The 27449-nt window shown below is 41.3% G+C and overlaps 3 protein-coding genes across 3 annotated transcripts in view; 2 read left to right on the forward strand and 1 right to left on the reverse strand.

Annotated features, from left to right (window-relative positions):
• Positions 1-788: 788 nt before the first annotated feature.
• pan3 (poly(A) specific ribonuclease subunit PAN3) lies at positions 789-14324 on the forward strand (the record flags this gene model as incomplete). Its single annotated transcript, XM_079234588.1, has 18 exons — positions 789-1125; positions 2062-2183; positions 2414-2483; positions 2581-2651; positions 2802-2946; positions 3146-3363; positions 3877-3981; positions 4081-4138; positions 4568-4729; positions 5262-5378; positions 6598-6699; positions 7942-8107; positions 8350-8437; positions 8614-8753; positions 9165-9294; positions 12756-12820; positions 12906-13044; positions 13644-14324. The coding sequence occupies 18 exons, from the start codon at positions 789-791 to the stop codon at positions 13782-13784; spliced, it is 2376 nt and encodes a 791-aa protein (XP_079090714.1). The 3' UTR covers positions 13785-14324.
• A 3295-nt stretch (positions 14325-17619) lies between these two features.
• flt1 (fms related receptor tyrosine kinase 1) overlaps positions 17620-27449 on the reverse strand; it is a gene marked incomplete at both ends in the record, with an annotated part of 31211 nt that continues 21381 nt past the window's right edge. Inside the window, 17 exons of the mRNA XM_079234009.1 lie at positions 17620-17788; positions 18158-18249; positions 18483-18552; positions 18834-18931; positions 19046-19151; positions 19355-19454; positions 19684-19795; positions 22230-22352; positions 22522-22619; positions 22702-22780; positions 23202-23317; positions 23544-23657; positions 23752-23856; positions 24283-24418; positions 25194-25300; positions 26869-27000; positions 27074-27220. Of these exons, the coding sequence (XP_079090135.1) occupies positions 17620-17788; positions 18158-18249; positions 18483-18552; positions 18834-18931; positions 19046-19151; positions 19355-19454; positions 19684-19795; positions 22230-22352; positions 22522-22619; positions 22702-22780; positions 23202-23317; positions 23544-23657; positions 23752-23856; positions 24283-24418; positions 25194-25300; positions 26869-27000; positions 27074-27220 (1904 nt within the window). The remainder of the gene's footprint in view (positions 17789-18157; positions 18250-18482; positions 18553-18833; positions 18932-19045; positions 19152-19354; positions 19455-19683; positions 19796-22229; positions 22353-22521; positions 22620-22701; positions 22781-23201; positions 23318-23543; positions 23658-23751; positions 23857-24282; positions 24419-25193; positions 25301-26868; positions 27001-27073; positions 27221-27449) is intronic.
• On the forward strand, positions 20109-20582 carry LOC306750663 (B-type lectin plumieribetin-like; the record flags this gene model as incomplete). Its single annotated transcript, XM_079234130.1, has 2 exons — positions 20109-20198; positions 20343-20582. The coding sequence occupies 2 exons, from the start codon at positions 20109-20111 to the stop codon at positions 20580-20582; spliced, it is 330 nt and encodes a 109-aa protein (XP_079090256.1).

Here is a 27449-nt window from a genome sequence, read left to right on the forward strand (position 1 = left end):
AGATTATGCTTAATGTATGGTGAGATCAAGTGGGAGTAGACAAAACGGATTAAAACTAGAATTGTGTACATATTTTCTTCAGATAAAATACCGGATATAATTTCACCTTTCAAATATTTGATTGATTTTTTAATTAAAGAAATAAACACTATATACTGTGTATTATTGTTTTGCATATCCATTGGTTTGTTCTGATGTTGTTTTCTCATGCATCGTTTTTCTTCGATGCAGCGAATAACGTTATATAACCAGTCAGTTGCTACAATTGAATTTGAATTAATATGTCAATAATTTAATAAATTGACGACTGAAACTAAGACACATTGATGCTGCAAGACCTTTACCCCTTCATCGGCTTTATTCGTCTGCATATACAATATTACTGTGCGGCAAATTCAATTTGCGGCTTGCATTTGCAGAAGGTAAACTCAGCCAAACGCTGTACCCACAATGCAAAGCCATGCTATCAAGTCTGTAGCAGAAGCAGCCTGGCTGCAAGCAGAAAAACAACAACAGGCTACTTTGCGAAGAAGGCAGCTGCATGGATAGCGACAACAACGACGACCAGGATTCCACGCATGCAAAGATATTTTCTCAAACCCAAACGCATCTTAGCCTTATAATGTGAGTACTGTTGGGTTTTGAGTGTTCTCCACCAGCTGAAGTGATATTAATCCGCTCCTTTAAGGGGAAACTGTTTGCAGGCTAGCCGGCTGGCTGGCGGGCTATCTGCGTCTCTCTATGTGTGAGTGTCTTCCGGCAGCAGCGGTGGCGGCAGCAGCGGTGCCATGAACAGTGGACTCCCAGCCTCACCTGCTCCGCTTGGGGGTGCCGGAATACCCAATGTCAAGGTGAAGTTTTGCCGATATTACGCGAAAGACAAAACCTGCTTTTATGGGGAAGAGTGCCAGTTCCTGCACGAGGATCCGTCCATGTCGAGCCTTCCGCTGCACGGTGGCGGGAGCCCCGTCCCGATGTCGATGGCCGGAGGTGGCGGGACCACAGCGGTGTATTCCCTCGGTGGCTCCGGAGCGGCCTGTCCGGGCAGCGCGGGCACTAGTGTGCCCAAGAAAAGTGAAACATTGGGTCCTGCAGGCGCATCTCTAGAAGGGCAGCTGTTAACAAGTGAGTAACAACCACAAGGCCTCGCACGGGGGAACGGACTCTGACTTTACTTTTGGGCCTTGTTGGGCTTTGTTAAAATCGAGCCCGAGGATTCATTCGAGGCCTCGTCCCCCCCAAAAACAACGTGGGTTACATTTCACCTGCCAAACATGACTCGACGCCTCCAGCGTGCAGCCAGCACGCTTTGTGCGCGTTGGTGGTCTCGTGGATAACGTTAGCTTTGCTTTCTGGTGGTAAAGTTTCACGTTATGTGTTGTGACAACATGTAACAGGAGCCATGCTGCTGCTGCAGCTCGGAGGAGGAGGAGGCCTGCTGTTTCTATGACAGCTGTGAGGGAACAAGTCTGCAGCCAGCTACTGGAGCTAAACTAGCTTCACACTGACCGCTTCAATTCACTTTAATGCGCCTGGCTTTGCCGTTTAATAGGACATGTGCGTTTTAATATGAGCGCCCTTTGTTTAAGTCCAGTTAAATGGTTGAATTGAAGTGTAGTATTACTTGTTAAATGTCGTTTTAGTTTACTGTTTGCTAACATTAGCGTAGCCACGTTAGCTGCTCATTGGTTTAGCATTGTGTTGTGGTGGCTTCACAACGTAAACAAACCGCAACTATAATCCACATGCAACTCAAAAGCTAATCACGTCATCTTTAACCTGGAGCCAATGAAACCAGTAACGTTGATGTTGGACAAAGTGTATTAAATGGTTCTCTGTGGATGTCGCTCTGTGGGAGACTTGAATTGTGGCTCACACTGAAATGTTAGTTGTGGAACTGCTTTTACATGCTTTTAAATTAGCTATGTTTGTGGATTAGCAAGCATGCAGTAGTCCTGACATGCACATGCATTATCAACCTCACTGGTTTCTGTTAAACCGAATTATAGCTCTCTTGCTGTTATTACTGTTTGCTCAACTTTTGGCTTCTGTCATCCACAGTCCCAGGGATGGAGGGTGCAACCCTGAGCGATGCCAATCTAACCAACTCTTACTTCAGCAGCAGCTTTATTGGGGTCAATGGGTTTGGAAGCCCAGCAGAGACTAAATACTCAATGATGCAGGTACAAAAGGGACGCTGTGGATTCAAGTCAGTATGAACATACAGCGAGACAAAAACTGCTTTGAAAATTAATGTCAATGTGTTCATATTGCTGTTGTAGGTATTTAGTTTATGTTTTTTTTTAATTAAAATTCACACATTTTATCATAACACAATTCTTTTTGATGCTAACTTAATGACAAACATTTACGCACGTTAGAGGGTCTTCTGTAACGCTTCTGTTCTCTTTAGCGCATGACTACCAGCAGCAGCTCTCCCAGTCTCAACGATGGTGCCAAGAACTTCAGCCACAGCACTCATGGTAAGACTCTCAGTGCTCAGCGGAGCAGTGTGCGGTACTCATCCATTGAATATTGAAACGACCACTGCTCAACACTTACACTTTTTGGTCTTCGCAGATCCAGTGAACTCTCCGACATCCTCACTGTTCAGTGATTTTGGTGCTCTTAGTATTTCCCAAAGGAGAAAGGTGAGCACACAAACATCTTATCCAAATCAGTGCTTTTAAAGTTCAGTACGGTTCTTTTAATTACTATGTAGTTTAGTTTTGTCTTTATTTCCTCCAACAGGATTGGTAGATTTTAATGTAAACTTTTGCATATTTTTTTTGTGGCACCAGACTCCTAACCCAGCAGCAAGTGAGTTCATCCCTAAGGGAGCTCCACGTATGGCCCCTATGGTTCAGTCCCCTGTCCAGGCCTTCCCCTCGCCTCTCTTCCCACATCCTGGCCTCAGCAGCTCCACAGCTGCTGCCCTGGCTCCTGGTGAGGGTTTTTACAGCATCAACGACAGCGAAACCACCCCATTATATCTGCTTTGCCTTACTTTCTACATGGCTCAGTTTTGTTTTCCATCTTTCGCTCTGAAATTTTATAGTTCAGTAAGTTTGTGAATTGTCTCTTGTGTGCAGCACAACATGTGCTACTGTTGAAACAAAAGCAGACTCTCTCTGTCCAATTTTAGGCATGTCTCTTTCTGCGGGATCTTCTCCTCTCCACTCCCCAAAAATTACACCGCACACCTCACCTGCTCCACGTCGGCGCAGTCACACACCAAACCCTGCCAACTTCATGGGGCCTACAACTGCAGCTGACCAGGGTCCTCACATGATCCAGAAAGAAACTGTAGGGGGGACCACCTACTTCTACACGGACAACACTCCGGCACCAATGGCTGGGATGGTATGTGCTGCACATAACACGCTACTCTATATTTTAGTTAGTAAATACTAAAGCTGGGAATATGCTAGATTACTTTTGAATTCCTAACCAAACACAAAGATGCAGCATCACATCATTTGTAGAAACGGATTGAAAACAAGGACACTGCATTCAAATCTGTCTGCATTTAAACCATTATCTAATCTGAGCTTCTTTTGAGAAGCAAGAGCTTTGACCCCTGAATTCATGACCCCAACACTCAAGTCTGTGAGCAGCCCTTTATTTTGTGTGCAGACACTGCACATACTTAAAATCCACACTCATTGCGGCCAACTATGGGTTATAATTTGGCTTCAGATTACATTTTGTTGACTTCTTATCACTTCATTAAAGTCCTGATTAGAGTTACGTTGCATCACATCCTGATATTCATTTGCGTAGCTATGAACTAATAGTTGGGGAGAAAAAGACCTCGCTGATCTCACAGATTCATTTCTCAATAAAAAGGAAGCTGTGTTTTTGGTTTCATCGCAGGTGTTTCCTACATACCATATCTATCCCCCCACTGCGCCCCATGTGGCTTACATGCAGCCAAAAGCTAATGCCCCGTCCTTCTTCATGGCGGATGAACTCCGACAGGTATTTCCCACTCGCCCACCTCCTTTTTCACCAAATATTTTACTTTTCTTCTTCTGTAGAGGTGATGTCTAATGTGATGCACTCTTATTTGTCTTTCAGGAGTTGATAAACAGACATCTGATAACCATGGCCCAGATTGACCACTCGGAGAACCCAGGTACAGGGTCTTCTCTGTTTTCACAACAAAGGGTTCTTATTGATTTCAAGAAATCCTCTAGCAAAAATATTTTTTGAAGTTCACAAAAAGTGTGCTTTGTTTTGAACCCAAAATGTTTTAATGCTATTGTTGGCTTGCAAGTAAACAAACATGTAATGCTTACTTAAACAAATGTGGAGTTGATTTCCTCATGAGTGTGGAAATATGTTTTTTGTGTCAATTTACAAACACACAATAATGGGCTAAAATTGTGTCAAAACAAATCATATTTGTAATGTATAATCTAGTGCCCGTTTAGTATTGGTCAAACAAATAATTGTTAATATTGGCTGTGACCTAGAGTGTATGTCAAGTTGTTGGATCTGTTTTTGATTTTGTGTTTGTTGTTTATTTAGTTTTTTCTTTTCAAACTATGTCTGTCTTTGGCAGATGTACCCTCTGAGGTGGACAGCTACCACAGCCTGTTCCCGCTTGAGGCCCTCCCCCCACCAAACCGCATGCAGAAGACCAGCAACTTCAGCTACATCACCTCCTGTTACAAGGCTGTCAACAGCAAGGATGACCTGCCTTACTGCCTGAGGAGGATACACGGTAATAAATATGTTGATGTGAAATGGTCTTCCAAAGTAGCATAACACATGTCACACAACCAAAATAGCCAATGTCAGGAAATATGTAATGGTGTATTTCATTTAATTAATTAATTTATTTAGTAACTAAAACAATCTAGCTGGAAGAGAAAACTATTTGCTTCCGAAGAATACCAAAACATTTAAAAAAATTTTTTAATTTATTTGCAGAATTTGAATAATGGTTAATTTGTTTAAAAAAGAAAATAAACCTGTATATTTCCTGCTAATGGGGAGAAATCAACAATTTATTTTCCCTTAGAGAAAATAACGTCTTGCTGTTGAACAAATAAAAACAAAACAAACTTCATTCTTATTTGTCATTTTGATCATGAAGAGCAGTGCAAAACACTTGTGATGATTCCTCTTGTACATTTGAATAAACATGAAATGCATCTGTTGTGGCAGTCGGGTGGCACAGGGATAGTGTAAGATGTATTTCTATTTTTAATTGCCTATTTTCTGTGCTGTGTATCTTTTAAAAATGTCTGCAGGTTTCCGCCTTGTTAACACCAAGTGTATGATGCTGGTGGACATGTGGAAGAAAATTCAGCACTCAAACGCCGTAACACTGAGGGAGGTCTTCACCACGAAGGGCTTTGGAGACCACTGTGAGTGTGTATTGTGTTTTAACCATTTTTTTTATTTCCAGGACTTGTTTTGTGTCTTCTGGATATGGTGATGTTTTACATAATCCCAACCTACATGCTCTACAATTCTATGCCATTGTATCCCTAAAATGACGGTAGATTTGTCTACTTGTTTCTGCAGTGTTGCGTTCAGACTCTATTGACTAGGGATGGGTATCGTTTGGGTTTTTTCCGATACCGGTGCTAAACCAATACTTTTTTATTGCCAAGGCAATTTTTTTTTCTTTAAATTGAACAATATTATTAACTGTTTAAAGTATACTATAGATATAAATAAATAAGTACATACAAAACACTTGTCTTCAAACTACAGCTTCAAACCTTTTAACTTTAAACTATAAAAATATATATTTAAAAAAAGAACAGACACCAGTCCAATCAGGTGGCCTGATGGGATTGTGTGCAACAGAACTCAGACACTGTTGGATTCTACAAACTGCTGCTTTACTGGACTACACGTCATCATTAATATCAACTGGAGAGATTTGTTCCATCAAGCCGAGGACGGATGTTCAAAAGCTCGTGCTCGTGTCTCCAGCGATCTCTGTGTGCGCGCACTGTGTGTGTGTGTGTGTGTGTGTGTGTGTGTGTGTGTGAGCGCTGGAAGCCCCGCCCCCTCGAGCCCCGCTCTGCATGCAGGCAGACAGAGAGCAGAGCAGCGAGTGTGCTCTGATCCGCGCTATTTTAATAATTGTTTTTAGTGTGCGGGCACCTTTTTAGTATCTATATACCGTGCAACTTTACAGAGTAGTGTAAAAAAAAAAAAGTATTTAAATCGGCTCAGGCACCGGAAGGAAGCACCGAAATCTGCGTTGCTTTTCGGTCCGGTTGGTACCGGACGTGTTGGAACCGTTGCCATACTGGCACCGGTTCTCGGTACCCAACCCTACTATTGACTGGATATTTGTCACCAAAGTTTTGCTTTCTTTGCCCTCAAACGTTAGTAATAATGATGAAGGACCCAAATGGCTGATAGATAGCCTATGCTGTCAGCAGACGAGCCGTTCACTAGGAGCAGCATGTATGGAAATTAATGAAAATATAAAAAGTGTCTCGTTTGGATCAGCGTCCGATCAATCAGTGAATCTGTAGAACAGGGCAAAGTGGCATTATTTAGATTGATTTAAAACTATGTATAGCTGTTAGCACTAACTCTTTCTCGTATGTCTGTTTTTCCTAGCGTTGGTGTTCTCCTATGACTTCCATGCGGGTGCAGAAACCATGTTCAGCAGACACTTCAATGACCCAGCAGCAGATTCGTACTTTACCAAGAGAAAGTGGGGTGAGTTGGTGTTCCCACTCTTCCACCTTTACAATGAAATGGAGCCAGCATCACCTCAGAAGCCCATCTTCACCCCTCCGCTTCAAATATTTTGAGTTTGTTTATGAGTTTGCTAATGAGGTCATCAGCTTTGGTCGATTTGGGTATTTGTTTTGAGGTTTGCAGTGCCTGCAGCTGTGTCCCACGTCCGGTGTTTGATGGTTTAGTGGTATACACAAAATGACTCAGATTACTGTAAATAAAGACACAGTTCCCCATGAAGTTTGGAGGTCTTAAACTACTTTTGTTGATGTATTGACGCTTCAAAGAAGATTCAAGTGTTTGGAGTTTGTGAAGCTTCCTAGTTTGACAGTTAGCATGCGTGTGTCTGTGCGTTTGAGACATGGGGACCTAAAGGAAATTGTGGCTGAAACTGATCCTAGAGCAGGTGCTGTCAGGTCTACAGGAATGCAGACAGAGGAAGCAAAACCATTTAGATCCTGACCTTTGTCTACTCTGTATCGAAACACTGTTAACAAACGATAATGTATGAATTGCGCAGGGGTACATACGAAGAAATACATCAAAAGAACTTTATCATATTGTGCAAATTCATTTCTTTCTAGAATGGCCTTTAGAAAAACAAACACTTTGGCCATCACAGCATTTCTAGTGTGAAATTATGTTTTGTTGTACAGTACACACTCGACACATGTCACCAGAGTAACATTACCCAAATACCCAACTGTATGGTTGTGGTCAGTTAGAGAATATTACAGGCAGGACACAGTTCTGAACCGACGGTAAACATGATTTCTGGGAACAGTGAGCTGAATTTCCTCAACTTTGAATTTCGAGAAATGATTTTATATTTTTTATTAATAATGTCAAACAGCCCTGATATCCATATTTGTCATTGTGAGGATTTCAGTTTGATATAATTGTGAACTGAATATCTTTGGGTTTTTGGACTGCCATCTTGGACATTAAGAAATTATGATGGGTATTTTTCCAGTTTTTTCTAACCTACAAATGTTTCTAATGTTCTCGAGAGTAATCATCAGATTAGGTTAGTTGTCATTTAGGTTCGGAAAATTAGGTTAGATTAACAGAAAAGGACCTCTCGCTGACATTACAACTGCAAGTGACAGTTTATCCTGAAGATAAGAAAGCCAAGGAAGTTGACAGTTTGAGGTTTACTTAATGAGTAATGTCTAGCCCTGGAGGCTGCATTTGTGTGATAAAGCATGTCTCTATGTGCAGGACAACATGAACCTCCCCCGCCACGGCAGCATGCAGGTTTGCTCCCCGAGTCTCTGATCTGGGCCTACATTGTCCAGCTCAGCTCGGCCCTGCGCACCATCCACACTGCCGGCCTGGCCTGCCGTGTCATGGACCCCAGCAAGATTCTTATCACTGGCAAGACAAGGTACACATGCACATAAATACCTCTTCATTCAGCATGGGGAGATGAATATGGCTGATTAGAGCCTGTCTCTTATAGCCATCAATAGTGGTGTAGAGAACAGCACAAATGTCAATGTTCACTGTAAATACATGAATAGCGGAAGAGTATTTTCAGTTCGGTTTCACAACCATGTGGTTGTGCACACTCGATACACTCAGACATGCACATAAACTATTGATGATAATGGTCTCTTGTCTCTGCAGGTTACGACTGAACTGTGTTGGGGTGTTTGATGTCTTAACCTTTGACAACAGTCAGACCAATCATCTTGCCCTGATGCCACAGTACCAGGTACTTTTTATGATGCCATTTGTGGTCAATTACACATGAATATACATAAAAGAAGTGCTAGGTGGGAGAGTTGTATCTCATCTATTTAACTTCAGAATGTAAGCACTCTTTTTTTTCAAAATGGGACTTTTAGCATTCATATGTGCATTTCTGTGATGTGTGTTTTTGTTTTGTAGCAAGCAGATCTCGTGTCGCTGGGCAAGGTGGTGCTGGCCTTGGCATGTAACTCATTGGCTGGTATTCAAAGGGAGAACCTGCAGAAGGCCATGGAGCTGGTGTCTATCAACTACTCTTCAGACCTCAAGAACCTCATTCTGTAAGAAAGGGAGGGGGTGCAGCATGTGTTATCCTTGAACCTACAAAATAGCATTCGGATTTACTATCTATGTAAATACCAGTTGTAACAAATTCAGATGAGCCCATCAGACAGCTCTGGAATCTGGTTAGCTAGTAACCTTTGCTCTCAACAAATATGTATGAAAGGATTTTAGGTCTCAAACTTGGCCTATTAAAATTAGTCTGAAACTTGAAGTGAAGTTTTAGGTGTTTACATTATCGCCTTTTCTACATAGGTCGAGCAGCATTTTAATACCCATAAATAGGCTGCGACTTGAGTTTTGGCATCAAAAGTGTTGTCACATAAATGTTTTTCCTCACACACTCGTGGAAGAGATAGCATCCGCCCTTTGCAATTCACCTGAAAACGGATGTTTTTTTGTGCATGCAGGTATCTGCTGACTGAACAATCTCGCCTGCGCAGCGTCAATGACATTATGCCGATGATTGGAGCTCGATTCTACACGCAACTAGATGCGTCGCAGATGAGGAATGATGTCATTGAGGAGGATCTGGCCAAGGTATGGAAAGAGTGCTGCATTTATGTTAAAAAACAAATCGAGAGCCTGTGTCTCACCAGGCACGGAGCAGAAAGTATGCATCAGAATGCACGATTTAGTTGTGTTCTTGTCAGTGTGATATTGTTGGCTGGTGGCCGGAAATAGGCCATTGGTTTAGTGAGCTAAGAGGGAAGTTGTGTGCACACAGGAAGTTGTATGGTATATTGTAGGCTTCACAGTCTCGCCTTGAATTTAGTCTCACTTTGTTAGTGTGAATATGTGAAACAACCGACCCTCACCTCATCTTCTCGTTCAAACCCCATCTTCCTCTTAACAGCCTGATGTTGTGCACATCCACCAAACAATTTCAATATTTGTATTAGTGTTTTTAACCTCCTAACTGCAAAAGATTTCTGTTTCTGCCTTTTATTAGATGCCCATCAGGTCTCACAAGATGTCCGCAACAAAAGTTCAGAGAACAACTGATGATTAGAACAATCACCAGTCTGCAGTAATAAAGTGGACTCGAAAAATAGAGCAGATTTTCTGGCTAAACCTGCCTGTGATCTGCTGATATCTGTGCTGACGGGGAGAGTGTAAGCGTTTCTGGTTTATCGGACCATCTCTGCATAATGTGTCGGCTGAATGTGTGTCTGCGCACATGGAATAGTAGCTGTGTTTTGACTTGCTTAGTGAGCATTTTTGTTACCAAAAATCTTTTGAAACTCAAAATCACGTTTGAAAATACAAACATTTTCACCAAGAAGAACACAATGTGTTTGTTTTATCCCTCGTCAGTCCTGAGTATAACTGGTCCGTACATGATGCAGGGTTTCATAAATGTTGTGTGGCCGACACGATGGCTGCATGATTGCGACACCATTGTTGTCAACCTGCTGACTGCTATTGTATTTTTAGGTTCGATCATATATAGGATAGTATTTTTATCACTTTTGACTTTTTCAAACCTTTAGATTTGAGCAAGAATAATAACAGATCTGCACAGCATGCAACGTTGTAATAGTTATGCACATTAAACAAATGCAGATTATCCTAGATGCGTCAAGCAAGTAGAGTACAAACATTCAATTTAATAATCACTTTCAGCTCAGACCGAGCTGGAGAGTCGGCACACTAATCTATTCCTGCCGTTTGTGTTTCTTGACATCAGTCTGAAACCCAGCAGGCAGAAACGGACTAATCAAACTAGAATCTGCATACGTTTCAACCAAGTCCTGTCTTCATGTCTCATAAGAAGAGATCAGATCAATGACAGAAACTTGAAGGCCTGTTTTTGACCATAGACCGCTAATGTATCCATCAACTACACTACGTTTTGACATAAAATAATCATCTTTGTGCATATTGTGATAACTTAATTCATCCTGAGCCCCTACTCTGAAATGTATAAACATTAAATAGATTCAGATGCAAGTAATTTCAAGGTAGCAGAGTTGCTGTTTTATAGAATGCTTTCTGTGCATTTGTATCTCCTAACTAAAACAAATTTAAATGTTTTGCAATGCATCAAACTCAAAGTGTTGTTTGCAACGTGGAAGGGACTTAAGATTTAGACCATCTGTACTAAAAAGCAAGGTGATCTAAAATGTTCATGAGAAATCCAATGTTGGTAAACTTATTTCATACAATAAGTAAGTCAAGAGCAGCTGGAGTTACATGATCGGTTAATTGGTTTTCAATAATTTTCACTTTGCCCAACAGTGCAGGAAAAAAAATGACAGGGTGAGACAGGCAGAGAGGAGGAAGAGAAAGGAGAGGCAGGAGTAAATTATATCTGCAGAGGTAAAAGGTGAGCTACAACTTGTTGACAATCTGATGTGGAGTCAAAAACAGCCAGCAATCATCTGTGGGAGCTCATTCTACAATATTACAGCAGCTGAGATTTTTTAATTGATCAGTGATGTCGGAGCTGGTGATTGCTGTCTTGGAGTTCTTTGAAGTGATAATCAGTAGAAATTGTGCACAAAATGGATGCATTTAGAAGAAAATGCAGCTTCTTCTGGTTGAATTTTAGTAAGGAGGAAGTGTCTTGTGGAACTTGCGAGGGTCCAGTACCATGTATGGACAGAACATGTAGCAACAGGTTTCAGTTTCTGACATAGTTCCCTTCAGAGATGAGTTTTTTTTTTTTAAAGAGGTTCATTTAAGGAGAAATTGTCACATACCACTCTGGCTTTAACATAAAAAACGTCTTCCCCTTTTTATTACAAATAGAAAGGTTTGTTCATTAATTAACATAGAAGTGGCCCAATGAGCAAGATCTAGCCAGACTTTTAGTTATAAAGATTACACAATTTAACTAATGTTATCAACAGAATATTAAGAGGTTAGAGTTGACGTTATGGCAAAGACATGTATTGTGTTGCAGAGATATCTTCTGAAATTAGCATGCTAACCAGCTATCGCCGGCCCGCCCTGTCTTGTAATACCACTTGTACCTCAAGAGGTGATGGGGAGTCACTGTAGCAGCAGTCTGCCCTCAGACCAGAGAACAAAGAGGTAGAGCTCACCGAGGGCTTGCCAATCAGGTTGAAGGTTCAGGGTTCGTGTGCATTTCGATAGTTTGTTTATTTGTAGATTTTGTTTATTTCGTCCTGCCCGCCACCAGGATACGATTTCGCCAGGAGGATGGCGGTCGGCGGCTTCGTGAAATGGACCTTCAGTTTGTGGTTAGCTGTAGCAACTCCCAGCGTGGGGGTTTGTGCTGGCAGAATTTAAGTTGCTACAGCTCCACTAACTGAAGGGCTGGCAGTACAGCCCCAGGCCACACGTAAAAAATTATAATGTTAATAGTGTTATTTAGACCGGCTCTCAAAAACATCCCTAAAGAGCTTAAAATGTGCTAAAAGCTAAATTGAATCTTACTGGCTCCTGCTGCAGAATATATTCCTCACTTGGGCCCAGATTCCAAGTGTGTTACTTCCAGTTCATTTCATTTTCAGCCTGTTAAGAAAATTTAATTAAATCGTCACACATGTTCAGGTACATATTATATATTTGACCTCTGTATTCAAAAGACCTTTTAAGCATTGTAGGAGCAGTTGGCTGCTGTGAATCACCGGGGGAGCAACTTGGTGTTCAGTTTCTCGCTCAAGGACACTTTGACATGCTGGCGTTCAAACGGCCAACCTTGTGATTAAAGGATGACCCACTCTGCTCACTGAACCACAGCCGCCCTCTAGCATTAAGTCTGTGATTCACCCTCATTAAATTGCACCAGTATTCCCTCTGTGCAACGGTTCAAAGACTTGGTTGAGGGATGCTGACTATTTACTTTCTGTAAATACTTTAAACTGCTTGAGCACCCTGGTAGGCGACTGGTTAGAGCACATGGGATGTGTGTTTTTAATAGATATGCTTTTCCCTCCTCTTGTTTCATGGTGACTTCCTTCCAACTCTACCATTAAGGCATACATTTCCAAAAATATTGAGTTGGTGAATATCAATTGCTTTATTTGCAGGAGGTGCAAAATGGCCGTCTCTTCCGCCTGTTGGCCAAACTGGGCACCATCAACGAGCGGCCAGAGTAAGTAACCCTTGTATCAAAATCTACCTGCATGTGTGATTTGTGATTGCGTTACTACTCTGTGACCGTGTGTTGTGTGACTCAGGTTTCAGAAAGACCCGACGTGGTCGGAGACGGGTGACCGTTACCTGTTGAAGCTTTTCCGGGATCACCTGTTTCACCAGGTGACAGAAGCTGGGACGCCCTGGATCGACCTCAGCCACATTGTCTCCTGCCTCAACAAAGTCAGTGGGATTTCTTCTTCTCTTTTGTGTTTTTTTTTATGCAGTCATTTGATAACTTTTGCATTTTCAAGAACTGTTTATTATGCCACGCATCTAACGTGGCTTCTTCTCAGAACATCTGTTTATGCGTCACATGCACAGACTTAAAAGACGCATGCATTTGCCAATTGCAGAACAGAGAGAGTAGAAGTACGTCTATTATAGGCCTGCTTCTATCAGTGGTATTTGGTTAGCAGGTGGTCATCGGTAGGAGTAGCAGAAACTTTCACCTCTTTGCACTTTTAACTAGTTTGTCAGGTAATTCTGCTCTTTTATATGACCACCATCTTAACTTTGTTGTAGATTTATCACAAGTCGTTGAAAAGTGAGTTTACTGTCTGATACAAAAAAGAGAGATCCTCACGTGAGGGGCTGTAGCTGTACGAATGTTTTTTGCTTGAGAAATGACAGTCAAATCTATCCAATTTTTTTTTTTTGTGCCTAATTCACTTATCCGTTCATCAACTACGGGTTGCAGCTTTACTTAAAATCCTTAAAAATGTTTATCAATACTTACATTTTCTTACACAATATGACTGTGTCCTCCTGCATTGACACAGCTGGACGCTGGCGTTCCTGAGAAGATCAGCCTGGTGTCGCGGGATGAGAAGAGCGTCCTGGTCGTGACCTACTCGGACCTGAAGCGTTGCTTCGACAGTACCTTCCAGGAGCTGCATGCTGCAGCTACCGGCTCTCTGTAGCGCCCTCTTCGGGCCCGGGATGGGACTTCCTGTACCTGGAGCACACTATTGCACTACAGCGGAGGACCAGTCTCATGGAGGTGACATCAGCATGGCGAAGGCAGCGGGGCGGGGCTTCGTGAACCTCAGTCACATACACTGACTATGTCCACCAGGAAGGCTTTTTCTAAAGTGTATTTTTTTTAGTTTTCCTAAACCCCCGCAGCTGAAAATCGTAACATAAACAGGAAAAAAACACACAAAAGGACAAAAACGGAAACTGTGACGAACAAGAACGATGACATTTTTTTAGATTTGGGGAACAAACGAGAAACAAACCATGAGGTTTTGAACTTTTTTCTGGCTTTTATTGTTTGTTTCCACATTTAGGGTTTATTTTTCTGAGGAGGATGCACTAAGATTTTAATTTTTTTGTTATTTTTATCAATGTGTGAGTGGCCTACAGGGTGTACAGAGAGCTAAAGTCACACATGAATATAAAAACCAGAGCAGGCAAAAGAACAACAATTAAATGAAATCCAGCTTTCTATTGACTTCTATCCTCCGGCTGGAGACCACATCCCTTCATTCTTGACGCACTAGGATACGGGACACACCACTCGAGGCTTTGGACCGGGGCGGACCCGTTTCATGAAATGGGTCCGCCCCCCTTTGCCGTGGTTGTTGGTTCCCCCTCAGAAAGGACAAACCACTTGGGTGGGTGGGAAGGGTTTCTAAAACTGGAAAAATCGATGGATCTTGGACATTTTTAGTTCAGGAGTTTGCGGAACATCAGGCTTGCTTGGGCTACCATGGACTGGGTTTGGGGTTTTTTGGGGGGGTAAAACCTTCTTTTTTTTTTGCACTGAGGAAGGGGTGTCTTCTCCTGATGCCGTTTACCAAGTGTTTGTTATATACGCAGCCACCACCTTTTGATTAATGGACGCTTTCGTGACATGAACTGTTCAAGGAGGGGTAATTTTGGTTTGGCGGTCTAGCACTTGGTTGTAGCCCGTGGGTGGGGCTTCTGTTGAGGTGGAGCCACAGCTGCCTCTTTGTGGAATGTCCTTATTTTGTCCCCCACCCGTCCTCCTGCCCCCAATGTCCCTTTCCTGCCTCTCTCTTACTCTCTCCTTGTTTTTCTGCTTTTATCCCAATCTTCACTTCCCAACAGGGGGTCTTGGCCACATTTGAGAAAAAGTGACACTTTTTGAGATTTTTCTAGCTGTGTTTTCTCTTTGCTCAGATATTGTGCAGGAATGTATGATGGGAACTGGGAGGGCAATTTATTTTTGCCTCAATTCAACTTTATTATTCTGTGGACCAATTCCAGCAGGGGCTTAGGGAAAGGGAAAGGGGAAGGGATGGAGGACAACGGAGAACAAGGCAACAACAGTTATGTTTTATTTGACTTTTAAAGATCATGAACTACAAACGTGGTGGAGACAAAACAGTGCTGCTTGGATGGCTTGGATTTCTCTCAGGATGACCAACAGCTGGAGGGGCCCAATGATTGAATGTGTTTGGCCGTCATTGGTCACCCCCTGTCCAGTCAGATAGATGAGCTACAGTGGGAGAGGTTGGGATGCCTTCAGGTGGAGGCTTTAGGAAGTTAGTGGCGGTGTGAGGGATATCATGTTGCCCTTAAGTACGGTTCATGTTCCGTTGACGATTTGAATCTCTTTGAATCAACTTAACTGTATTAATTTGGTGCAAACCTGCTTCACTCCGATGAAGAGATAAAGCTCTGTATAATTACTGTTTTTGATTCCTCTGCCTTATTCTAGTTCTCGGTAGCTTTTGACGAGTGCGCACAAGCAACAGACTGTAGAAAAACGGGTCTCGTGTCTTAAGCACAGGGTCGTATAAGAGACAAATCAAGGTTAAAGGCATAAACAAGATCAATGTCTTGGCTTTTATGTAGACTTTTCAAAGTTTTCATGGAAGTGGATGATCTGTACTTTGGGGTAACAAACCTGCAGAGAGCTGGCTGTGTTAGATCATGTACTACTTCCTCCGTTTTAGTGAAATGAACAGACAAAAACACATTTGGTGAATGTGGTGCTTTAGAAAACCCTAAAAACACACAGAGACGCAGACATGGCCCCCGACTCGGTGCACACAATGTCAGTTCTCATATCACTATCTTCCACATCATAACACACACACACTCCGGTTGATATTAGTGATGATCTTCTTCTTCTCCTCCACATCAACACACCTACAATCACCATCTTAGTATGTTTTATGCCCCTCTTGTGTTCATTGTCTCAAATTTTGCAATATTTGTGTGTACAGCAGTATTTTAATAAAGAATACCAAAACTGATACATGCAGCATAGCGTCTTGTTTTGCTATTTGGTACATTACAGCTTTTAATCTATGAATGAAACATTTTAAAACGTATTAATAGAAACGTAAAAACAACACATGGGTTATAATTACGCTCTTTAATGATTGAGCATCTTTAAAAATGAAAATACCAGCAAATGGAATACAGTTCACCAAACATCTAAATTTGTGTTTATTCCAGAACATGTTTAAATATAGTCATTGCTCACATATTTCATAGTGAGATGGCTTTATCATCTTAAACTGTATATTCTCGTCTGCTTCACTTAGACTGTCTTTTAAAGAGGTTAACATACAATCTAGATCTGAAAGCCATGTAGATGCAGTTAAGTGATGATTTCACCACAGACTGCATGTTAACACCAGGTGTCTGTCAAGATGCGTACCCACTAAGTTTAAAAAGAAGAAGAAAAAAAAGAAAGTGGGTTAGATAAAGTTATTGTAGTGGATGTATCACTTGATTTTATGTTTTGTATGGCTGCAACTAAAACAAATGTTTTTCTTCAAATCCCATAAATACGCAGCAAACTATCAGTTGAGAAGCTGGAATGAGGAAATATTTGGTATTTTCTTCTTGAAAAAACAACTCTATCAACACCATTGTTCATACATTCAGTGTTTTTTGTAAATAGAAATATAGTTAAAAAAAAACAGCATACATTTGATCAATTCACAATAATTTGACTTGATTCCATATCTCACAATACTTTAATATAGAATTAAATATACACTCTTGCCAGTTTATTCTATACTCAGTCTAATATAGCAGCTCATGCAATTAATGTTTTTGTTAAAACCTTTTTATACAATAATGTAACTATGTTGTAGTTTGTCTCACCGAGTGGCGTTTCACATATTGTGTGGACGAATCAGCACATTCCTAAATCAGTTTCAGTAAAACTTATAACCTTCATGAAAGGAAACTGGCAACTGAGTGTATATTAACATTCACAGTAAGATAGACTCAATAAAATCATTGCAACATTAAATTAAATACAGATAGATACAGCCTGTCACATACTATAACTCGGTGGGTAATAACTTTTTTTCCAGCATATAATAGCTGTGTAGGAGGAACCATAATTTTATACAGCAGTGTTCCTCTTAACAAAGCGCAGCACAAGAGGTACCAATACAATACGCTCAAATAGTTGTAGGTCAGTAAATACATTCTGCATAACTGCAACCAGGTAATGCTTAGCTGCCCTGGGAAGGGTTGTGTGTGGTAATGCAAGACATTACGTGGTAATACTGTAAAGGCTTTGTTGTACAACATCATCGGGTTTTGTGAATTTAAAAACAGCAAAGGGATGTTTTGTGTTAAATCTAGAGAAATTGTCTTTTAAGTTTGGTTGAAGGAGGACAGATGAATGCAGGCAGATATAATGAGGTAGAGGATGCTAACAGCAAAGCAGAAGAGGAGCAGAATAAGTTGTAGTTGACTAAAGATTGTGAGCAGAACAATGTATACCCTGTATAAGGTTGTTCAAGATGCTAACAGATGCTACAGGGACGGGTAGAGAAAAGCAGAGTTGTAGTCCGGAGGAGGAGAGCCGCCCTCATCAGACTCCCAATCACACGGCAAGATGGAGGGCTTGTTGTCCCAGAGACCTGTGATGTCACCGCTCAGGACAGGCACCTGCTGGTCCCGGCACTTAGTGAAGGCAAAGAACCTAGAAACATACAGATTTAGAGTTATAACCTTGTTTACAATGCATTAAACTGTCTGTCATTAAACAAATCCTCATACAAGTCACAGTTTAGAATGCCATAGACAATAATAATATGAAATTTTATAAAAAATATAATATAGTATGCCATATACAGTATATCATTAAAATGGCACATTATTGGAAGTAAAATTGTTGTAGCGGAAAATGCCATTTAAGACTTTTTATCGCCAAATGACCTCAACTTTTTTAAAGTCACATTTGAATAAGTTTCACAATGTGTTCATCATCACTGTGCTTTCTGCTGTGTGATGATTAACAGATGACAAGATGTCTCAGTATTAGGCAAGTCAGAGATTACGTAAAGGTCACCTGCTGAGTTTCCTGCTCTTGGTGCCGTTATTCCACGTCAGACGCTTCATTTCCTCGGATGGTAGGACCATGCCGCTGTCACTCTGCTCCTCCTAAAGCAGAGAGGATGCAAACATGCAGCTTATTGGGGTGTCTGTTTTTATATTTTTTCATCCGTTTTCCTTGAAAATAATCAATTCTGACAAGGTCAGGTTACATTTTTGTCTTATCCCGCCTGTGCGTGCGTGCGTGTGCGTGTGTGCGTGTGTGCGTGTGTGCGTGTGTGTGTGTGTGTGTGCATGCATGTGTATCAGAAGCATGCAATCAGAAGAAGGTGTTTTCTTACATTAAGGCTGTCTGGCTCTTTGTAGGGAAGTTCCTCAAACGTCTGAAGTGTGGCCATACCCCTCATGTAACTGGATAGTGGATTCAGATTCAAAACATTGACATTTGGAAATTCCTCTACTTTCTCAACCTGTTTCCTGTTGTTTCTTAAAAAAAGTTGCCGTTTTCTCACACAGCTCTTAACACTTTCACATCTGCACCTGTCATTTTCTCCCCTTTCTTGTGTTTATTTTACTACAACACTTCTCGAAAGCTGATTACTCATACACATAACATCTTATGTCAAGGTGCGCTGGCCCAGATTTATGCTGCATATTAAAATACAAAAGGTATCTTTTTCATGTTTCTTTACCTCAGGTTTGTGACTGCAAGCACGTTTTCTTTGAAGGTCTCACTGTGACCAGTGTCTCCAGTTATGAAAGCTCCTAGCGGAATATAATCCTTCCCATCCTGTAAAAGAGAGGGAACCAAGCTTTTTGTAGCCTATACATATGTTAAGAAACATTTTGCTCGACAAGAAAGAAATCATAAGCCTGAAGTAGAAACACTCATAAGAAGTCTGACCTGCTGAACCCTCGCTTGCAGCAGGTCTCCCAGGGTCTCCACCAGGTTAGTGAAGGTGGGTCGATCCGAGGGACTGGCCTCCCAGCATGCCAGCATCGTGCTGTAACTGCGCACACAAACATACAGGTGTAGTGTTTCATTTTCACTCAAATCACTAACAGCAGCACTACTTGGGATACATCAGGAACATGACATACAGGTTTCAATCTCACCCCCTATTTATAACCTTCCTACTAGTTGGATCTCTATTAACTCTGTCCCTGCCTCCCTACTGATTATAGGTAACACTGTTGAAATGTATGCACTCACATCTCAGGTGTGCTGTATTCAGGTGCTCGCATCCTTGTTCCTCCCTTCAGTCTGTGGCAGAACTCTTCATCTATGTGAAGACCAGGGTATGGAGAAGCTCCTGTTGGACACACACACACACACGCACACACGCACGCACGCACGCAGATGCACGCAGACGCACACGCATGTCAATACATAAATATGTGAACACATCCATCCAAAATGGAAGATCATAAGATATCAGATCATATCATGTGTTACAGGGTTTTTGTATTGCAACGTGTTTCTGTTATTTTGTCCACCACCTGCGGATGTTTAGAACAAAACTGTGGTGAGAGGGCTCTTACCCAAGGAGAAGATCTCCCACAGCAGAATGCCGTAGGACCACACGTCACTCTGCGGGGTGAACACCTTGTCGAAGATGGACTCTGGAGACATCCACTTCAGAGGGAGGCGGGCCTGTCAGCCAATCAGGTGACAGGATCAGAGTTAGCAAAGGGGGAAACACTTAAAGTTTGGCTGGTTGAAAGCCAAAAAAATTAATGAATTAATGAATGAATGAATGGTATGAAAAATGTTACATTATGTCCATTGCTTAATATTTCCCAAACAGAATTACAAGACCAGCTGGCAATATCACCTCCTTCACTTCTGATCACAGACTGACTGGTGTCGCATTCAAGGCGGTAAGTACTCGACACCTTTGTATTCACCTTTGTAACTTAAAACATCAATGTTTTCTTTTTTTTGTTAATTTGTATATTTCAGAATCATGAGTAGGAACTACTTGTCCAAAGACAGTGAGCTCCGCGTGGGAGACTCTCTGAGGTCCAACAACGATCAGTGGAAGGCTGTCTTCCAGGTGAGTAACTCACATTCACTCAAGAAACTCACCAAATCTCATGTTCACCATTCATTTGTTACGTTAAAATGCAAATTGACAACTTTATATTTTGGTGTGATATTTCTTGGATAACAGTCAAATGTCTCTTTTTCCGGCCTGCAGGATGATGGTAACTTTGTCCTCTACGGCTGGAAGCCTGTGTGGGCTTCAGGCACTGATGGATCAGACGCTGTCCGCCTGTGCATGCAGACTGACTGTAACCTGGTCATGTACAATGAGGCTGGCTCTGCCAAGTGGGACACAAAAACCTACACGAGTGAGAACAGCAAGTGTCGTCTTCAACTGACCGATGACGGGAAACTGGTGTTGTACAGGGAAGCTACAAAGATTTGGAGCTCTTAAGGCCACAGAGGTCATCCCATGATTTAATGCTCCGTCCGCCAGTAAAAGTAATTTTTGGGTCATTGAGTAAATCACAGTAAACATCCTTGCTGCAGTATTTAATCTGGTTATAAATAAAAGCACATTTTGTGGGATTTGTTGAGGTTTGTGAACAGACCAAAAGGGGAAAGTATAAAAGAAATTAAAAAGTTGATCGGAGAACATGAATGCACTTAACTGTAACAAAACTAATATCTGTGAATGTAGCCCTGTGCTTTACAGACAGACATTCATCCCCTATGCACAAAATACATCTGATGAAATAACATCTGTATGTATCATACAGATGTTGGATGTCAGTTGAATCACCATCAACAGAAATAAAGAAAGATTGAAGTTTGTAGCAGAAGGACTCATGATTTGTTTCTTTGTGTGCTTGCTAAGTTTAAATAAACATGATAAATTCAATTATGGACAATGGATTTCTGCGTACTACTCATCCCGGTGATGCCTAACTGGCCTTTTATTCGAAGTTTGATTACGGACAAATAGCCACTACACACTATTAAATTCATCAATTGTATATTAAACATTTCATAGATGACTAATACTAATTCTAAGTGTATAAAACAGGTATGGTGTCAAATTTTCTTTACAATTTCTGATATATGACAAAGTTGAAAGACTATTAAACACACCAAATTACAGTAAATAGTTTTCTTCATTGTCTTCAGCACCATGAACAGCAAATTTTAATTTCTGATTTGGGAAACTGCAACTTTATTTCTGTTGTTTTTCTGGGATATCATAAAATGCTTGTGAAATAATCTAAAATAACAAAAAACTCATCTCCGCAGGTGATCAATGGAAGTGTGTTCAGAGCTTTCTATTGGACTTCATATAATAAAGCAATTTTACAATGTTTAAAAGAAGTCGTTATTGTTTACTATTTGATTGGTATTGGGTTTAATTAATCAGCTTGTGAAATAACTGTAATATCATGTATTTGGCACCAAATCAAAGAAGGAATTATTGACACTGTAAGAAATTAAGAACCTCAGAATGAAGGTGACATCTTTTTTTTTTTTACTTTTACCTGTCTATGGTTATGTGGAACAGCATTGACAAAAACACAAGAGTCATTGTGGGAGCAGCAGTTATAGGACGTATACACCTCCAAGTTGTATTCAAACTTGCCTTGTGATTTAATGTATCAGTTATGGACTTCTAATAACTTTATGTATAGTTGCCCTGTTTCAACCACAGGAATAACCAACAAATATCGTTTTGCCTGTGGTGAGTATCTTTACAGTCGCTGCAAAAGCAGTTTATTTTGTAAATGTACAGTGCATCAAGTATAACATGCAGAACAAAATGGCCACACCCTTGTTATTTTAAGGACGCATGTGACTTATTTATGAAATTTGCTGAACTTATGAATCCTAAATATGAAATACTATTGAAAAATGAACTGGTTGAGTACTTTAAATGTTGAAATCCTGGAAAAATTGCATTGACCTCCAAACCTTTGCTTTCAGTGGTGAGGTTTCTTTTTCGCTTTTGGTGTGAACGCAGCATCAGGATGTCATCAGTGAATTTGTTGAAAAAATGTTTGTGAAATACTTTCAGACATCGGATTTTGGAACCACGTTGCCCATGTGTACTCACATCCCCCTTGCGGACGTAGTCGGGGTCTTTGTAGATGTCTCTGGCCAGGCCGAAGTCACAGATCTTTACCACTTTATTGTCCGAAAGCAAAATGTTCCTGGCTGCCAGGTCTCGGTGAATACACTGATGCAAAAGCAAGAAGAACACAAATTATTACACACATGAAATACACAAATGTACCTGTATCCACACACACACACACGCACGCACGCACGCACGCACGCACGCACGCACGCACGTACGCACGCGCACGCACACACACACACACACACACACACATCTAGTATCAGACCTTGCGAGAGGCCAGAAACTCCATTCCTCGCGCCACCTGGAAGCTGAAGGAGATGAGATCCTCCAGGAATAAGGGTGAGTTGGAGGCAGATTTGGGATCTAGAGGAAGAAAGAGAGTAATATTAAAGCAATTTGATTATGCATAAATATTATATATATTATCACTATGCTCATGGCTTACTGAGGTCTTTCTTGTTTTTCTCATCAAACTCAGACATGCTGGCATCACAATCTGGCCCTCCATCCTTCCCTCTGGCAGGCTGAGATGGGGAGAAATCAGTGAGATGTTTCCAATTATTATATGAAAATAACAATTGGGATTATGTGTCTTCTGACATTTGTTTGTTAGAGGTTTTGGTTAATTTGTGGAAAGAATTTAATAAACATGTTTTGCTCTGTGAAAATGACCTTTAAGGCTGCAGTTTGTAGTTATGTTTAAACCTGTGAAGAAATTAAGGAAGTAGCCGCCCTGCTTGTGAACTGTTAACATATTTGAGCCTCGAACCGATTGCAGAAGTGAGTTTTTAGGTGTAAGATTTTGTAATTGGGTGCAGCAATAAGCGCCGACTTTGTTGCTTTTTTCTTAACTGCAAGGAGAAGTGTGGGGTACACAATCATGTGTGAACTCAATCTGCACGCCATTGAGGTCCTGTTTTCTGTGAACTATGGCTATCATGACACCATCTTTAATCGCCTTGGTAGACTCACCGTCTCATGCACAAACACATCTCTCTTTCCCTTCAGGAAGGCAGAAATATTTCCATAGCGACAGTATTCTACAATGACCATCAGTGGCCCTGCAGACACACAAACACACACACACACACACACACACACACACACACACACACACACACACACACACACACACACACACACACACACACACACATACACACACACACACACAAACATATTCTAGTTAGTGTGAGGTCACAAACGCACACATAAATACTCATAGCTCATAGTACACCACTATACACAGTATGTATTACATATATAAGCATATTAATAAGGGCACACCTCCCAGTTTGGTGCAGGCTCCCAGTAGGTTGACTACATTCAGATGATGTCCAATGTGGTTGAGGATCTTCAGTTCAGTCATCAGAGCTTTGTGTTCGCTGGCGGTAGCTCCCTCTGGTGGACAGAAGGCAGAAAAGAGTGGAATAAATGTTTTCGCACAGAATTAGTGCTTTTATTTTCTCAGAATACCAGGCACCAGGTCTTGTACCTTTGAGCATCTTAACCGCCACAGTCCTGCAGCTGGAGGCGTTGTCTATACCAAAGGCAGCCGCCTGCATCACCTTACCAAAGGCGCCACGGCCCAGAGGTTTCCCTGTGAGAGAGAAAGAATGTGAGTGAGGCTTATAGTGGGAAAGGGAGTTGTGCTTTTGTGTCTAATTGAGCTACTTTATTAATTACTATTATTGTCCCTCCTGGGCGTGATATGCTGATAAGAGAAGACCCCATCAACAGTTCATCTAGCTGAATCCCACCCTAGTGGGCTGATTAGTTCCAGTCTACACAGTGTACACCCCCTGCTGTTGATTAGCTCACCACAGACAACACAGACACAACGTCTGATTAATGGAATGAGTCACTCCCAATAATAATCTGATAAGACCTCTGAGAAAGTCTTTTTATCCGTAATGTGATCTAAAATTCCTTCGCTCCTCCCCTCCCATCGTTAGCATTACATCCACAAAATCCTTCATATCACAAATCACTGATGTGAAAAACATCCATTTCTGTATTTTCGTACCTAATTTGAGTCGCTCCCGAGGGAACTCCCATCGGTTCGGGTCGTATTGCAGTCTCTCACACTGCTCCTCTATTGGCCCGTCTCCAGTGTCCAGAATGATTGACAGGTACTTGGGTTTGGTGTTTGCACTACTGGGCTTTGGAGAAAGAATAGACAACCCATGCTAGTAATATACCAACACTATAGTTTTGTAGAATTTTGTAGAAAGTTGTGGACAGAGACTGTTTTGAAAATGCATTCAGGTCCAACATCTGAGACCTGAATTCATGGTGCCAAAAAGCATGTATTTATGAGTTATTTATTTAAAAATCGAACAATTAACATGGACTAAATGGTTTTTGTGACTGTCTAACCCTCTTGAAAATATATTTAAATCCCCTTATCTAATACCATCTTTAATGCACTGTTGTATCTGAGTAATTCATATGTATTACACCTATTGGTTTTATTAACATGAACACACGTACCAGTTTATGTTAAACAGAATAGACATGTGACAATTATTATTATGTCTAATCTAATCGTAAATGAAAATTAACTTCAGATTGTTTCGTGTATTGATGTGTATGTAACATGGACAAAGAAAGCCTGGAAGATGGAAATAAAAACTTGGAGTTGTCTGTATTGTAAATACATTTTATATTGTACTGTTGCTGAAAGCCACAGTTTCTTTACACCTGCCTCGAAAATAACCTTAATTAGCACAGCTTGCTGATGTAATGATGTATCAGGTAAAACTATTTAAGAGGTGAGAAGGAACAGCGACATGAACATGGTGAACGTCCCACCAGTCATAGTCAGCAAAGTGGAATTTACAAAAGATACTTACAAACATACATAGAAAACCATGAATATGCACCAAATATTTGTTTCATCGTACCGCAGAAAACAATTGATCTTATTTATCTCACCTGTCTCAGTTTGCGTATGAAGAGCGTCAGCAAAAGCCAGAATAGAGCGGCGACAACACAGGTACAGGTGAGTGCGGGAATCTCCAGAAATGAGGATTCTGTGGCCCCTACACACACACACACACACACACACACACACACACACACACACACACACACACACACACTTAATTAGCTTTCATTTTGCGTTAGATTTAATGTACTTTAGTATACACAAGCAGGCCTGGAGGCAGCTGAATATTATTACCATCATCATCAAGATGAAAAGAGAACATTAAAACCAGGATTTCTCTCCTCCATTCCATTCAGATGATTAAAAAATGTAGATAAGATTTAGATACAAGGTGAAAATTAGAATACATAATTTTGCTTACAGGAGCTTAATGTTACATTTGTTCTCCCCCTTTCCAAATGGGGGCACTGTGTTTTCACTGTCATCTACTATCATCCACCCTGCATTTATTTTTTCTTTCCTTAATTTGAAGACGTAAAAATGCTCAGCTCAGCTAAGCGTGGAGCCTTTGAGATGCAGGACGGGCCCTTCTGGAGGAAATAAAAACGGGAGACAGCTTCCTTCCTGACTCACCAGAACACAAAAACACACACACACACACACACACACACACACACACACACACACACACACACACACAAAAACACACACAAAAACACACACACACACACACAGCCACTCCTCCTGCAGAACCGGAAGTGTGTCCTACCAGGGAACGATGCTCAAACTGGGGGGTAGAGCCACATGGAGCCTGTCTACACCGGACATATGACCGGTGTGTGCGTGTGTGTGTGTGTGTGTGTGTGTGTGTGTGTGTGTGCAGGGCCACTGATGGTCATTGTAGAATACTGTCGCTATGGACATATTTCTGCCTTCCTGAAGGGAGAGAGAGATGTGTTTGTGCACTACCAAGGCAATTAAAGATGGTGTCATGATAGCCATAGTTCACAGAAAACAGGACCTCCATGGCGTGCAGATTGAGTTCACACATGACTGTGTACCCCACACTTCTCCTTGCAGTTAAGAAAAAAGCAACAAAGTCGGCGCTTATTGCTGCACCCAATTACAACTCCTACACCTAAAAACTCACTTCTGCAATCGGTTCGAGGCTCAAATATGTTATCAGTTCATGAGCAGGGCGGCTACTTCCTTAATTTCTTCACAGGTTTAGACATAACTACAAACTGCAGCCTTAAAGGTCATTTTCACAGAGCAAAACATGTTTGTCTGTCTACATGGGGCCTGTCTACACCGGATGTATGACTGATGTTTTTGTGTTTGTGTGTGTGTGTGTGTGTGTGTGTGTGTGTGTGTGTGTGTGTGTGTGTGTGTGTGTGTGTGTGTGTGTGTGTGTGTGAATGAGGAGAAGTGAACAAAAGGAGTGTGTCCCACATTTGTATTATGTTAAGGTGATCAATGTTTACTCAAGAATTGATAAACAGACATATCATCTCCCATTAATAGAATTGACACACCATGCCTCCGAGTATAAATACTACATCCATAAAAACAATGTGATGTACTGTACTATATGTCTATACATCCAGACTGTACATCTATTTACAGGACTGGGAACAATGGACCTTCAGACATGAACGTCCTATCTGTGAGAAGTAGTAAACTCAGCCATCAAAGGCGAACAACTGGTTGACTGATCCTTACCGTTGACCCATATATAAGCAGAGCTCTCGGCAGACCCCCTCACGTTGGTGGCCTGGCATGTGTAGAGGCCCTGATCCTCCACTGTGATCCGATCAATGTGGAGGGTCCCATCTTCTAGTGATATCACAATACCTAAAGATGGTGGCACACACTCTTAGACTCCTGAATGCAGCTGCAGTTTGCATGTTGAAGGTATTTGTTTTACCTGATCCCTGAGACAGAGCGTGCTCATCCTTGTACCATGTGATGGTTGGGGGTGGGATGCCTTCAGAGAGACAGCGGAGGCTCACTGAGGTGCTGGCGTTGACGGTACAATCGGTCAGATTGTTAAGCAGCACCGGAGGCTCCAGAACTGAAAGGAGAAACACACACACCATGAATATGTGCGCTTAAGTGTATGTTTGTGACACTTTTGTCATATTCTTAATGTAACTACAAAGTACTGTACTTAAATACTATTCTGAGGTAGCAGTACGTTACTTAAGTATTTACATTTTATGTCACTTTATACTTCAAACAGCCTACATTTATGAGGAAAATTATATAATTTGGACATTTGGATTTTATATAACTACAGAACA

This window comes from Taurulus bubalis (genome assembly GCF_910589615.1).
Source record: "Taurulus bubalis genome assembly, chromosome: 18".
NCBI classification, from domain to species: domain Eukaryota; kingdom Metazoa; phylum Chordata; class Actinopteri; order Perciformes; family Cottidae; genus Taurulus; species Taurulus bubalis.